Consider the following 15,574-nt stretch of genomic DNA (forward strand, 5'->3'; position numbering starts at 1 on the left):
TGGAAAAATATATTCAAATTAAGCAATGAACTATAACAAATATATTGTTTTAAATATTCATATAATTGATGAATCTTCACAACTTTGACCTAAATACCGCCACCCTCCCGTATTAGGGTGGCGACCTTTGACCACTTTTGGCGGGGGCTGATTTCGGCTAGCTACCGATTTCGGTCACTAAATTATTGCATTGAAAAGTTAGTTTGCTGCTGTTTCCTGTCATTTGAGAACGATCTGTTACGTGGTGAAAAATAGTTGACAAGGCGGTAAATTTGCCGATTCATGCCAAATCGTACACTCACCACATGGTCTATCTTCATTTAGTCTAATGCCATCTAGTCCATCAACATTTCGTCTAACAACCATTTGTTCAATAACTATTTGGTACAGTCACCATTTCGTCTATTGCTATGTCGTCTAATAACCAGTTGGTCTAATACCCATTTTCTTTTCATTCATTTTGCACAAATAACACTTTGGTTTAATTAGACCAAATGGTATATGGACTAAATGGATATTGGACCAACTGGTTACTAGACGGAATGGCATTAGACTAACTGAAAGTAGACCATGTGGTGAGTAAACGAACTGATGATAGACCAAATGATAGCAGACGAGTTGGCAATTGGAGGAATTTGCATTAATACCTAAAATTCACAAATCAAAATGCTGAAAATTTCATCAAAATCGGATAATAATAAAGTTATTGAATTTTTATAGCAATATTCAGTTGAAAACAGTTAAATGCACGTCCTCATGAATATTCATGAGACGGGCTGATGATGATGTCAAATCCCCATATTCCTATTTTATGTTATTACATGAAATCATTTAATTTTTTCATTTGTTCATACATGTGTAAGTGATGTGTCTTCATTATAATGAAATAAGTTACAGCAATGCAACTTAATCTGTTGTCAATCCAATTGTTTCAGTTCTTGGTAGAAAAATTTGAATAAACCTACTAATTTCATATAATAAAAACAAAAGAACACGTGGGGATATGACATCATCAGCCTACCTATAAGAATATTCATGAAGACATGCTTAAATGTCTTTGATTTCACCGGAATAATGCAAATCTTTAAAATTCAATAACTTTGTTATTTGTTATCCGATTTTGATCAGATTTTCAGCATTTTGCTCGGTGAATTTTCATCTGTTTATTGTGAAATAAAAATCTTCAGCCTGGAGCATCTCTATCAATATGGTTGACATATGGCACTGCGAAAACGCCGGTGTTAATCTAACACCAGTTTGGTATCTATATCGGTCCACGCCAGAGAGGTAATGAAGCAACACCAGTTAAGAATCAAACTGATATTGGTTTCAGACCCGGAGGGGCCACTTACATTGACGAGTGGATACCATGCGCGACCAAAAAAAAACACGTAAAAAGGATGTCTTTTTCACGATAGGGCACGTTACGTACGTATGTGATAAGGGTGTCAAAAACACAAAAATAATGAAAAAAGGGTATCTATTTCGTTAGGAACATTACGTGTTTAGGGTCGAATTTGCTGGGATGTTAAAACAAAATTAAAATGTGTTTTATAAAGGATGTCCTTTTTGCCCCAACACTTCGTGTTTAGAGTCCGATTTGCGCGAGGTGTAGAAGGTGGGGTCGTACTCAACCAAATAAGGTAAAGCACACGACCGAAGGACCCGTAAAAATAAAACATTCCTGTACTTGTTTAGGGGTTCATTTCAGGGAATATTTGCCAAGAGTATCGTTTTGTTTCCAATACTTGTTAAGGGTAGGGTTTCACATGCTAATACTTGTTAAGATGTGCATTTTCAGAATATGGAAATTACGTCTTTAGGGTGCTTTTTGAGACCCCATGGTCGCGCATGGTATCCACTCGTGAATGGAAGTGGCCCCCCCCCCCGGGGTTTAAGACTAATTTGTGTTGCTCAAATGCCACATTGGAATAAGCCTAACGCCAAACCAGTGTTGTTTCAACACCTACCTGGTGTGGACAGATATAGATACCACGCTGGTGTTAAATTAACACCGACATTTTTGCAGTTGGGTATTACCACTCTTTGCTATATAGCCCGCATTCTTAACTCGGGTTTGAATTCATCCTGGTTTAAAGTTGTGGTTTAACAATGGAGAGCCAACTGGGGCACAAATTCCTAACAGTACCAGTGGCGTAGCTACGGGGGGGCCTGGGGGGGCACGTGCCCCCCCTGAGATTTGGTGTGCCCCCCCAGGTGCCCCCCCCCCCCAGAAAAAATTGGCAAAGCAAAAAAAAGAAAGAAAAAGGGAGAAAGAAGAAAAGAAAAAAAGGAGAAGAAGATAGAAGAAAAAAAGAAGAGGAAAATAAGAGGAGGAAGACTTGCAATTAAAAAAACAAATCATGTTACTAATTTTTTTATATAAAATTTTTGCTTGCGCTTCGCGCTAGAATTGCCTGTTCGATGAGATTCATATCTTGTTAAATAGGCTGATATGAACAAGTTTTGAAGACAATATACAAAACATATTTTAGCTCGGACATCGAGCTTTCATTATTTTTTTTCAATTCCAAATTTAATTGGTCTGTAAAATGTCCGTTTTATGGTCTACATATCAGCATTTTAAGCTCACGCTGCGTGGTCATATTGTTTAATTTGCCAAGTTCATATTGTCTACGTGTATTCCATAATATTCCATTAAACAAATGTATTCAGAATGCCCAGATTGATTCTAGGTCAAAATCTAACACAAGCGCGATAGCCTGCATGTTCTTTATTTAAAATGTACTTAAATTATCCAGTTTCACATCAGAATATCATTAACTGTCTGCTCATGATTCACGATCGCATTATTAATGATAATTTTAGGTCTAAAATCTCAATTTTCTTCCTCTCGCGCTTCGCGCTCGCATCAATTGTTTAGTTACATACCTATCCCATTTATCAATACAAAAATTAGAATGACCAATTTCTAGGTCGGAATGTAAAAAAAAATTTGCTCGCGCTTCGCGCTCGCATTATTGAAATATATTGGCGTTCGCAGTAACCATCTAGTTACATATACGAATCTTGTTCAGGATCACACATTACATTGCCCAGAAAATTAAATTTTCAGGAAAAAATACATGAAAGTAAAAAAAAAATCGCTCGCGCTTCGCGCTCGCACTTTTCATAAGGCTTATGAGATTATTTCATGTTTATGTTGTTTTATAAGAATAAAAGTAAGAAGTGACTGATCGGGGAAAATATAGGTGAAGATAATTTCGGGCCCCGTCCCCTATTGGCGAAAGTCGGATCCGCCCTTGTGACACATACAAACACACACCGGAAAAATGGCCGGTGCCCCCCCTGAAAGCTATGGATAGGTTAAAAGCGCCTGGCAGGCAGCTGATTATTGCTCCCAATATTGTGTTTCTTTTAATCTCAAATACTACTCATCCTCTGGAATGACTCAATCTATTGGATATTTAGAGGAATATAGCTTCTTTTTGAGCCATTTGTGGATGTAAACAACGTTTTAATTGCTGTACAAAGGATAATTTATTATTGCACTCTACATTGGTTTGGTAAGACAGCCATCTTCATACACTCATTGCACATTCTTACCCAGCATAGCACCTTACAGCATATCCACTCAGCCTTGAACTGCATAGACTGGTCTCAACATGAATAGACCAGTGCTATTGTGTTTTATGCAGCATGAAGCCGGTGGTGATCATTTCATTTGTTTGTACTTTACTATGTGTGTGCAGAAATCAACACTGTTACCAACCTGTTTGCTCTCTACAAAGTTACAAACCAAATTGGGTTCCAACATCTAAACTGTTTCACCATAAATACTTATCTACACGTATTCCGTACTACAGTAACAGCAACTCATCATTTCAAATTGAACTCTTAATATGCGGTGATATAAAGCCTAACCCCGGCCCAGCAAATGTCACTAGGAACAATCATCAAAATCATCATTATTCTTCATCCGAATTATATGGCTTACAGAACACAAATAAACAATCACTACATCTACCACATACAACATGGAAAATCATCAAAGATCTTGGTATTCAACGGGAACCTCTTCACCATCGTGGAAAACGAGCAGGAAAGAGAAAAAACCTGATCGCAATAGGGCGGCAACCAGTTCATCTTTCAATAACAACACCTGAAATTGCTTGTAATGATGATCAATGCACAATACCAGTTATTATCCGTTCGAGAATTAAATATCGGCGAAAAAAAGGAGTTCATATTAATTCACCTAATCTTCGTCAAATTGAATTGCATAGAAGTGAAACCAGTAGATATTTTTTACCTAAATTTTTATTGACAAATCCAAGATCGATCAACAACAAATTGGATGAGCTTGAAATCATCGTGAAAGAAAATTGTGTTGATATAGTAGCATTGACAGAAACTTGGGAAAATGAAGTTTCACCTCTTGAGTTATTACATTTAGATGGTTTCGCAACTTTTTCTAGACCACGTAAAAATCGACAAGGAGGTGGGGTAGCTCTGCTTGCCAAGCATGAATTTCATCCTCGTCTTTTAACTGACATTAAAGTACCAGAGAATATTGAAGCAATATGGGTTATGTTGAGACCCTCTCATTTACCCAGGAAAATTTCAAGTATCATTTTATGTGTACTCTATTTTCCTCCAAGAAGCACTAATGAAGCTGATTATGCAGATCATGTTATCTCGACAATTGACTCTTTACTTGTGAAATACCCTGATGCAGGGATAACTGTACTTGGTGATTTTAATGATTTGAATTTACAAGAAATACTAAATGATGACATGTTTAAACAAGTTGTAAATAAACCAACAAGAGGGCACAATATACTTGATAAGATTTTTACAAACTTTTCTGAATTTTATGATAATGTTTTTATTCTCCCGCCAGTCAGCAGAAGCGACCATAACTGTGTTATTTGGTTTCCTTCTAATATTTCTAAAAGAATTATTGATAAGAAAATTAGAATTGTACGTCCTTTAACGGATAGTGGTTTGAGGTTGTTTGGACAATGGTTGACATCACAAACATGGGAAGAAGTCTTTTTAAATACGTCTGATTTATCAATAATGTATACCAGGTTGATCGATAGCATAAAAAATAAACTTGATTTATACTTACCTTCGCAAGAAGTAAAAATTAGTCAGACTGATAAACCTTGGATAACACCTTTTATCAAATCACTTATACGTGACCGACAAAAGGCTTTCAAAAAACAAAATGACACTCTTTGGAGACATTTAAGAAATAAAATTGCTCAAGCTATCTCCGTTGCAAAAACTAATTATTACAATACTCGTATAAAAAAAGAAAAATTAAATAATCCTTCAGCCTGGTATAGACATATTAAAATACTTACGAATGGTAATCAAGACAATATTCCAATCACGATTCCTAATGTTGACATTGAAGATGATCTATATTGTAAACAAGCAGCTAACGCAATCAACAATTTTTTTGTGTCAATCGCTTCTGATCTTTCTCCTCTAAATAGAGGATCACTACCAGCTTTTTTACCTTCTCAGTTTGAAAGTCCTGAGATCAGTTGTTGGCAAGTCTATTGCAAACTGCGTAAATTGCAATTACATAAATCATCAATCAGAGATGATCTCCCCATTCGTGTTATTAGAGAATTTGCATGTGAATTGAGTGTACCGGTTACTAGGATACTCAATATATCTTTTAGACAAGGTATAGTACCTTCACAGTGGAAATTCGGTCAAGTAACTCCCATTCCAAAATCTCATCCACCGTGCATCAATAATTTACGTCCTATATCTTTAACTTCACATTTTGCTAAGCTCGCCGAATCTTTTATGGCTCAATGGTTATTGAAAGACATTGAGAAACAAATTGATATGCATCAGTTCGGTAACAGACCAGGATTGTCTACATCACATTATCTTGTTGGTCTATTACATCATCTCTATGACAATGCAGAAAACAAAAAATCTGTGTCCACTGTTGTATGTACAGATTTTAAAAAGGCGTTTGATCGCCTGGATCACAATATTCTAATTAAAAAAATGATTAATATGCACATAAAACCATGGATCATAAATTGGATTGTAAGTTTTTTGGAACATCGTAAGCAATGTACGTTATATCATGGAATCTTTTCTGATATCAAAGTTAATCATGCCGGTGTGCCCCAAGGGACACGACTTGGCCCGATCCTTTTTTTAATTATGGTAAATGATTTATGTGAAAATATTCCTATACATTATTTTAAATATGTTGATGATTTGTCTTTAGTACAATGTCGTAAATCAACCGACAATTCGCAATTACAGTCAGTACTCAATTCAGTGCAATCCTGGTCACAATCAAATAATATGTCACTCAATCCCTCAAAGTGTTTTACTTTACATATTACTTTTATGAAAAACCCCATCACTCCTGAGGTTCTTGCCATTAATAACTCTGCCTTATATAATGTAGAAAGTATCAAAATTCTTGGAGTTATTATACAATCTGATTTGAAATGGAATTTACATGTCGATGACTTGGTTAAGAGGTGCAATAGAAAATTATATATGTTAAGGAAACTGAAAAAGTTCAACTTACCTTTGAAGGATTTAGTGACAATATATATGGGTTATATACGACCAATTTTAGAATATTGTGCTCCAGTTTTCCACAGCAGTCTTACAGCAAAACAAAATAATACTATTGAAAGAATACAACGGAGAGTATGTAAAATTATCTTAGGACATAATTACATTACATACTCAAATGCATGTCAGGTATGTAATTTACCAACACTTGAGGAGAGAAGACTGACACTAAGTAAAAAATTTGCAAAATCTCTTTCAACTCATCCATTGTGTAAGACATGGCTACCTCGAAAAAAACATACAAACATATCTCTTCGTCGTACAAACAACTATCAACAGTTTCCAATAAGAACAACAAGATTTAAAAACAGTCCATTGCCTTTTTTGATAGACATACTCAACAAAAGATGAGTGTGTAGACTAAGAAAGGCAATGCAAATGGTCCTCACCCTATTATAAAATTATTTTTGTCATTTAAATAAGTGTCAGTCTCCTCTCCTTCAAGTCTGCCATTATCATATTACATTCACTCGTTCATCATGTTCATTGTCTTTTATGCCTTATTTAAAATGTATTTACTTTTAAATGTATAACCGTTTTTAATGCATTTTACTATGTACTTAATAATGTGCCAAAACCAACTTGTAAGCATGATCTTTCCAGCTTTTGCTGTTTTTTCATGTATGATTGTTAACATGTTTGATTATCAATAAAGACCATTTTTGAATTGAATTGAATTGAATTGAAAAAGCAAGGACCCCCCCAGTGCCCCCCCCGGGAAAAAAATCCTAGCTACGCCACTGAACAGTACACATCTAATTTATTAACTTATTGGACACTCAAATTATTCATAATATTTTATTGTCTGGGAATGATAACTGTAGTATTTCGAAACATTTTTCTTTATCATTAAAGCAAAAGCAAACAAAATAATAAACATACGAAATATACAATACAAACAGAATTTTTGGCTCCCCATTATTTTAGCACAGAGTTAGACCGTGGTCTTAGTTAAACTATGACTTCAGAATACAGGCCTATGAGTCTGAAGGGAAAAAAAGATGAAGTCTTGATTATGTATTGATATATTATTGAATATGTTAGATATGTCTTATCATCACATAATAAAATGGATATTATAAACTGGTTATGAGACCATAGAGCTATTAATAGCTCCATGATGAGACGAAACGGCCATAGACGAACTGGTGATCAGACAAAGTGATGATTGGACCAAATGAATATTGGACCTAATGGCCAGTTGTTATGAAACGTTGGACGGAATGGCATTAAACTAAATGAAAGTAGACTATGTGAGTGGACAAGTTGGCAGTAGACGAATTGGCAATTTACCTATCATTATTTTGACAAAACATACAAACGTCGAGTTGGTAGGAAAAAATCTCCAACTTTCTTTTTTGCAGTGGAGATACCGTAGAAGCGAAGCGAGAGCGATGGCTTTCTTTCAAAAAATTGGCCTTATTGGATGGTTTTCTGGACCAAAACAAAATGTTTGTCGGAGTCTATTATTAGCCAAGAATTCACCACAGGCTTATGTCTTCACTTGCCGACATTACCGAGGTAATTAAAAGCCGGGTATAGATTTTCTAACACCATGCTCGTCCGCGGCCCCGGACCTAACCCAGGCCAGGGAGCTCCGGCCCGCTTTGCGGGCCGGAGCCCAGGAGTCGACCGTGCAAAACGAGGGAGACACGGGGGTAGATTGGGGTTTCGATACTAATCTTATAAAATGTGGAAACAGAAATTATGCACTTACGATTATATGGATGAAGGTCTATCGTGACACACAAATCCTGACATCGAGGCACAGACTGTAACCTCAAAAAAAACGAAAAGTTCTGTGGCAATACCTCTCCTTTAAAAAAATGGCAGATTGACTATGAAGTATGATTGAGACCGAGGCTTAATTTTTTTTTTAACTTAAGGTTCCAGTCTTTGACTTTGCCTCAATGTCAGGATTTGTGTGTTACGATACTTTATTACTTGACCTTCATCCATATAATCGTGGTAAGTGCATAATTTTTGTTTCCACACAGAACCCAATCTACCCCAGTCCTGTGTCTCCCTCATTTTGCACGGTCGACTCCTGGCGAAGGACTGCTTGGTATGTGGATCTGGATGTATACGATCGATGCAAAACGCAGGGCCCCCTTTTACCCAGGGAGTTCTGGCCCACTTACTTACTTTGCGGGCGGTAGCCCAGGACTCGTCCGTGTAATACTAGTCAAACATATACTCTCCAAAATTGGGAAGAATGGGGTCACAATTCACAATAGCACTCCAAATAAGACGAGGGGAAAAATAAATTATGCAGGTACCTCGATTATATGAATGAAGGTCTATCGTGACACACTAATCATGACATTGAGGCACAAACTGGACCCTCAAAAAAAGGAAAAGTTAGACGTCTATGTCGTGTTCATTATGGTATTGATCGGCCATTTCGTTTTCAATTTTGACGAGAGCGAACAAGATCTACAGTCTTATCCGAAACATGCGCTCTCACTGACTTAGCTACCCTTCCAATGTCAGTCATGCAACCATTTGAAAATAAAAGGTAGATCTAGATTCTGTATTGGCAATTGCATGTTAACAGCGCTACAGCAGGGATCACTTTCCAACTAGCCGATCGTGCCGACTATTATAGCCTAAATTCTAAAACCGTAATTGTCAATTTTCCTCACGAATCATGAATACAGCAAGGGCACTGGCCAGGGAGAATTTTCTTTTATAAAGCACTTTGCACTGCAGTCTGCACTGCCACTGATCATGCTGATGTAGACTGATGACGGCCATTGGGCTTGTAATGGTGGAAATATATGCCAGAAAATAGCAAATTTTGATGACCCCCATTTTCACAGACATTTTAGTTCGAAGTCCGTTCTGAGGACCCTCCTTTTTACAATAGGCCTGCTCCAAAGCCCCTGTTTTTTTTTTGTCTCGCCCAGGGCACAAACTTACCACTTTTTTTTAGTTTATACTAATTTATTCATGAGATAATGTTTTTGGCTCTCACTACTCACAACACTGATTTGCAAGTTGCACTGTACTTAACAGGTCACTTCTCATGCAGCATGATGATGGCCAATAGTCCTCTTGTCCGACGACTATCACATACACATGTATAGCTTGAAATAGAAATTTCTTTAAGTCATTTTTTACTTTAATTTTTTCTCTGTTGAATTTCATTTACAGAAAGGAAACGATTTTACAAGAATGTGTCAATCACTCAATCAGGAAGCAATGCATTTGAGATAAATCTTGATCAGAGGAAGTTAAGAACACCCAGTGGTCAGCCAGTGGTCATCCCTACTGAATCATTAGCTGTTGCTGTGGCAACGGAGTGGGATACCCAGAATGAGGTCATCAAACAGCATAGTATGCATTTGGTAGGTTACATCATAGGACTGCATGATGACAAATGACGATGACTTTAATATATCGATGATGACTGTAAATTGAACCCTGGTCTAAAGTTGTAATTTAACTAAGGAGAGCCAAATGGAGCACAAATCTCTATTATTACATGATCAATTTATTAATTCTTATGACACTCAAATCATTTATTACTGTCTCAGAATGATAACAGAAATATTTTCTTAATGATGAAAGCAAAATGAAACAAAATAGTAAATATAAGAAATATACAATATAAGCAGAACATTTTAGTTTTTGGCTCAACATAATTGTAGCACAGAGTTTATAGACCATGGTCTAAGTTAAACTACTTCAGAATACGGGCCATATTAGGTTCGTGATATCGCATACCATAATAGTGTAATTAAAGTTTTGATATATTTCAGACAATCAATTTCCCTTGTAATTCTAATAAGCACATACATTATTCATTTCAGTACGAAAAACATGTCTCTGCTAGAACTCTGAATATTTCACAGACCATGCATAGTTGAAATATTTACAAAACTTTGAAGGTAAATGAAATATAATGCAATCTCTCTGACATGCCAACCAACCAGTTTCCAAACCAGTTGCTAAATTAACCCTCGTGATGTAGCACGGCATATTGCCTGTTAAGTGCAGTGGCTGAACGGATTTGGTCTAGAATTGAGATATGGATAAATAGGACACCAGATCGGAGTAGTCATGTTAAAGCCAGGGTAATATGTAGCTCTTTATAGCAAAATTGTATTAATAAAGCACTTTATAAAATTTGTATATTGTTATCATTATTACCAAACTTATTGAAATATTATAGCATATATATCAGGCATTACTTTTAAAGTATAAGTGTGAAATGTATTTTTGCCTTCTATCTCAAATAGCACTTGTTTCAATGTGTTTTTGTTTCTTTCCTGTAATATAGACTGCTCTGTGTAATACAGTACTTGATAATCCGTCACATAGATCTAAGGCTCAGATCATCAAGGGTATGCTTCATTTTCTGGAAACAGACACACTGTGGTAAGTTTCTTCAATTGCTTTTCTCCTCAAATCATAACATTCATTTTATAAAGTTGTAGATTGTCGAGCTGGTGCATTGTGTAGAAGCATGGTAGATCCAGGCTTTACCAAAAAAGGGGGGTGGGCAAAAATTTTCTGGCAAGCCCCCCAAAAAGATTCAGATGTCACTCTCATTTTCTTAAGCTCTTTCAAGATGAATATTTTTTTCTGACAAGCACAAAATGACACGTTCCTTTTCTGCCCCTTCCCTTGTACCAGTGACTGTTTGAAATCTTCCTAATTGATTTGACTGGTGAATTGTATACTGCACACAAATTTTAGTCACACTTTATCCTTTGTGAAACACCCCCCTAATCCCAAGTTTTATTTTGTTATCATAGTTACAGATTAGAAGACCCCCCTGAGCTTGTGGCTATGCAAGATGAAAGATGGGAACCTATGCTTGAGTGGATCAACAAAAGATATGAGGTAGACATTCATTCCACCATGTCAATCAGTGGGCCAGTCATACCCCAGGAAACCTACAAGACTCTACAACATCATCTAGAAACACACACTAACTGGGCACTAGTAGGTGAGATCATTCAGCTCTTGTATTATTTGATTTTACTTTTTAAAATATTTTATCAATAATTATATGATACATGAAGTATATATATCTTTTCTTTCTTCCTTGGAAAGTATTAAGCCCCAGTCACACATAGACACGGATCCTCACGGATCAACACGGCAATGCCGGCATGATCCGGGGAGGTCCGGGATAGTTTTGCCCCGGATGACTGTAAACACGGCATCAACACGGCAGCTTCACACGGATCTACACGGACCATGCCGGCAGAGCACGTCGTCAACACGGACCAACACGTCAGCAACACGGACCAACACGTCAGCTACACGGACCAACACGTCAGCAACACGTCAGCGACAAGGACCAACACGGACCAACACGTCAGCTACACGGACCAACACGTCAGCTACACGGACCAACACGTCAGCTACACGGACCAACACGTCAGCAACACGGACCAACACGTCAGCTACAAGGACCAACACGTCAGCTACACGGACCAACACGTCAGCTCAAGGACCAACACGGCAACTATATTGACCAGCACGGCAAATGAAAATCTGTTCATAACAATGAGCTGATATTTATCTAATTATTTATTTATTTATCTATTTGTTCATTTTTTCTCATCCTTGTCGCAAAATTATCATGTTGTGTTTAAAAATATATCAAAACTTCCTTAACCAGTAAAAACGCAGTTTTTATACAACACAGTTTACTGTTTTAACAGTAGTTGTTAAATGTTAAGTACTTTAAATCTTGAACGACAAATGTAATTTCGATTTGATTTGATATCACTTCATTGAAATCACAATAAAGGAAAGAAATTTACAAAGTCTATACAAAACATAATAACAATTAAGATAGGCCCAGGTTATGACGCATATTACTGTCGATGCAGGGCAGTAGTATAAAACTTAATGTACAATTTCGATGTAACAGGTACATAACATATAACATATACATATAAAAAAAAATTTTTTAAATGAAATGTGAAATAATAATAACAGACAAAGTAGTGGGTAAATATTAGGAAAAAAAGAGAAAAAAAATTATTCATACATGCACTAAGTTAACAAATATTAGGTTGGGGCCAATCTCCAAAGCGTAAGAAAATATCCTGAATCATTTAATCATCCACTTGAATAAATTAAGCATGTTTGTGTCAACTGTTTAATAACTACTGAAAAGTTCATAAAGTAAATAGCGCTGTAATGATTTTGATGGGGAAAAAAGAACACGGACTGCCAAGGATACTCCAGGCAGCCACACGGACCTACACGGCAGCTACACGGACCTACACGGCAGCCACACGGACCATCCCGGATGGCTTTGCCAACACGGCAGTCCACGGATGACGCCGGATGTTTTTGACAGTCAAAAACTGCCGTGTTGGCCTCCCGGATGTTCAAGGACCAACACGGACCACCCCGGACCTCCAAGGATGCCCAAGGCGCCAACACGGATCTCTCCCCGGACCACCCCGGATCAGATCCGGGATGGTCCGGGCTCTATATGTGACTGGGGCTTTACTGAACAGTTTTTAATGCACCATGAATGTACGATACTTGGTCTTTCATGGTGGTCTTAATATTATTTTTTTCATTTTAGTAGACTTGCTCCCAATTTGTGATGTTTTAGCAGTGGCACTTCAAGGGGGGGGGAGTTATTTCCGTCAAAGAGAAGACCATGGCCTCTGCCTATGCATCTTCCAATATAATGATTATATAAGAGAAGATTTTCATTTCTCGTTATAAAACTACCAAAGAAATGGTACAATTTTCTCTGATTTCTTTAGGAAAAAAAAGAAAAAAATTAGACATCACCAGTGTGGTATTGTAATGTCTTGATGCCAACGTCAAGTGAGAAATCTAGCTCTGTCCAAATCAAGAACAAATTCCAACAAAAGAAAAATGAAATCAAGTTTTTCATGATCTAATTGGTTGTATTTGATTTGCAGGATATGAGAATGCAATTCAGAGCTTGAAATCTGTGGTCCTTACATTTGCTGCCATTGACAGAGAGATCTCAGTAGAAGAAGCAGTTTCATTATCAAGACTAGAGACTGAATTTCAGGTAAAACCATGTAGCATTACTTGCGTTTCATAACTTAATCAGTGGTATTGAGTGAAATTTTAATGCAGGAATTAATACTTTATAAAGACTTCACAAAAAGAAAAAAAAGTGCAGTGATATATCTGATTCAAACCTGCATAAGAGTATTCTGTAATATTAGTAGAAAAATGCAAAAATTGTGGAGCGTTGTGGCCCAGTGGATAAGTCTTCTGACTTTGAAACAGAAGGTCGTGGGTTCGAATCCCAGCCATGGCGTAATTTCCTTCAGCAAGAAATGTATCCACATTGTGCTGCACTCGACCCAGGTGAGGTAAATGGGTACCCGGCAGGATTACTTCCTTGAATGCATGAGCGCTGAGAGGCAGCTCGAGCTAAAGCCGGGGTAATAATAATAACACGCCTCGGAATAGAATATTTCTAGATAGATGGCGCTATATAAATTCCTATCATTATTATTATTAAAAATAAAACCAATTTTTCCATATTCCATATGAAAATATGAAACAATGCAAACAAGTGTATGTTTTTGTCATTTACACAAGCTGTAATTGTTCAGAGGTTAAATCCACCTGGCAATAGGAGATAAAAACCCATTGATGCACTCACAGGACCCTTTTGATAATATTTCACAATAAATCAATCACATTTTTGGCAATCCCGGCGCATCTGGTGTCACATTCTAGGCACTTTAACAAGATGGTGTCAAATGTGTAAATAAAAATTGGTGATGTCTCTTGTCAAGGCATTGCCCATTTGTAAAATATTTTTAAATGTATTACGTTGTAATTTGGTAAATTAGATATCTTTCCTCCGGCTATATTGTCAGTCATTTTTAATGTTGAAAATGTTAAAATACCTTCAAACTACTAGAATATTTACTGCTTACAATATAATATTTTAGTTAATCATGATGTATCATGAATGTAATTTGAAAAATCAACCAAAGTTATGTGTCACTGTTTGTTTTTTTCAGATTAGTAAATGGGGAAGTGTTGAATGGTCACATGATACCGAGTTAGCCGATTGTAAATCAAGAGTAGCAGCGGCAGTTCTCTTCACTCACCTCGTAACAGAACACACAGAGACTGTTGCAAAATTAAGAACTCCATGATGATCTACCGACAGTGTTCCAGATTTATCATCATGGTTTGAATTAATCCAAGCGCACAAAGGTCATGGCCTTAGATGCCCCATTGATTAACCTCGATGCCCCTGTCATTGGCCTTCACTATCTTTGTGCCCTTTGTCATTTTCCGCATCATGCTGAGATATAGCTCTATAGGAAAGCAGGGAATAATTTTCTGGTATCTCATCGTAATTTGCTCCATATTTTTTACAGACAGCTACCTAAGAACAGGAGAAGTCTTTCAATATCACTGGTAAGGCAAGCTTGAATGTTACATCAGGGCATGCTGTTTCAGCCCAGTGCACACTATGCAATCCGATGCGACATTTAATAAATCACCTTTTGCATTAAATGTGAAGGTTCCAGAAGTTAGAATTATTTCATTTAAAGTTCAGGATTATGTTAGAAAATTTGTGGCAAGCCCTGTGGTCTGAGTAAAGTCCAAATCGGCTTCAAATCGCAGCGGATGATGTCATTATGGTTTGAAATTGAATTTTCTTTTATTCCTACAGGGAGGTTCAAACTAGACTGAATTTTGACGTCAGTAGTCATACCACTATTATGAACTCTGTCGCTAAGATTTTGTCGACTGGAATGCTCATCTAACATGTTATTACAATTTCTTTAAAATTTGATGCATGCTACCATGGTTAGATACGCAATTTTATTCACGAGTCCACTGTTTGAAGAGTGGATTTATTAATTCAAAACCGTGGACTCATGAATAAAATAGCGTGGATAACCACGGCAACGCATCAATTTGGCGCACATTGTGCTGCACTCGACCAGGTGAGGTGAATGGATACCCTGTAGGATTTTTCCTCGAACGC

The 15,574-nt window shown here is 36.9% G+C and overlaps 1 protein-coding gene across 1 annotated transcript; it reads left to right on the top strand.

The window, feature by feature from the left end:
• Positions 1–7,943: 7,943 nt before the first annotated feature.
• Positions 7,944–15,430, top strand: LOC121422670 (ATP synthase mitochondrial F1 complex assembly factor 2-like). The gene is made up of 6 exons (XM_041617832.1): positions 7,944–8,112; positions 9,748–9,941; positions 10,877–10,974; positions 11,355–11,548; positions 13,503–13,618; positions 14,592–15,430. The coding sequence occupies exons 1-6, from the start codon at positions 7,986–7,988 to the stop codon at positions 14,727–14,729; spliced, it is 867 nt and encodes a 288-aa protein (XP_041473766.1). The 5' UTR covers positions 7,944–7,985; the 3' UTR covers positions 14,730–15,430.
• Positions 15,431–15,574: the final 144 nt, after the last annotated feature.

The sequence above is a fragment of the Lytechinus variegatus genome, chromosome 10 (assembly GCF_018143015.1).
Source record: "Lytechinus variegatus isolate NC3 chromosome 10, Lvar_3.0, whole genome shotgun sequence".
Lineage (NCBI taxonomy): Eukaryota > Metazoa > Echinodermata > Echinoidea > Temnopleuroida > Toxopneustidae > Lytechinus > Lytechinus variegatus.

Bases quoted from the DNA above. Each gene is read 5' to 3' on its own strand.
- LOC121422670 (XM_041617832.1), top strand. From the start codon at position 7,986: ATGGCTTTCTTTCAAAAAATTGGCCTTATTGGATGGTTTTCTGGACCA. The intron at 11,549-13,502 runs GTGAGATCATTC...TTTGATTTGCAG, and splicing joins CACTAACTGGGCACTAGTAG to GATATGAGAATGCAATTCAG. The intron at 13,619-14,591 runs GTAAAACCATGT...TGTTTTTTTCAG, and splicing joins GACTAGAGACTGAATTTCAG to ATTAGTAAATGGGGAAGTGT.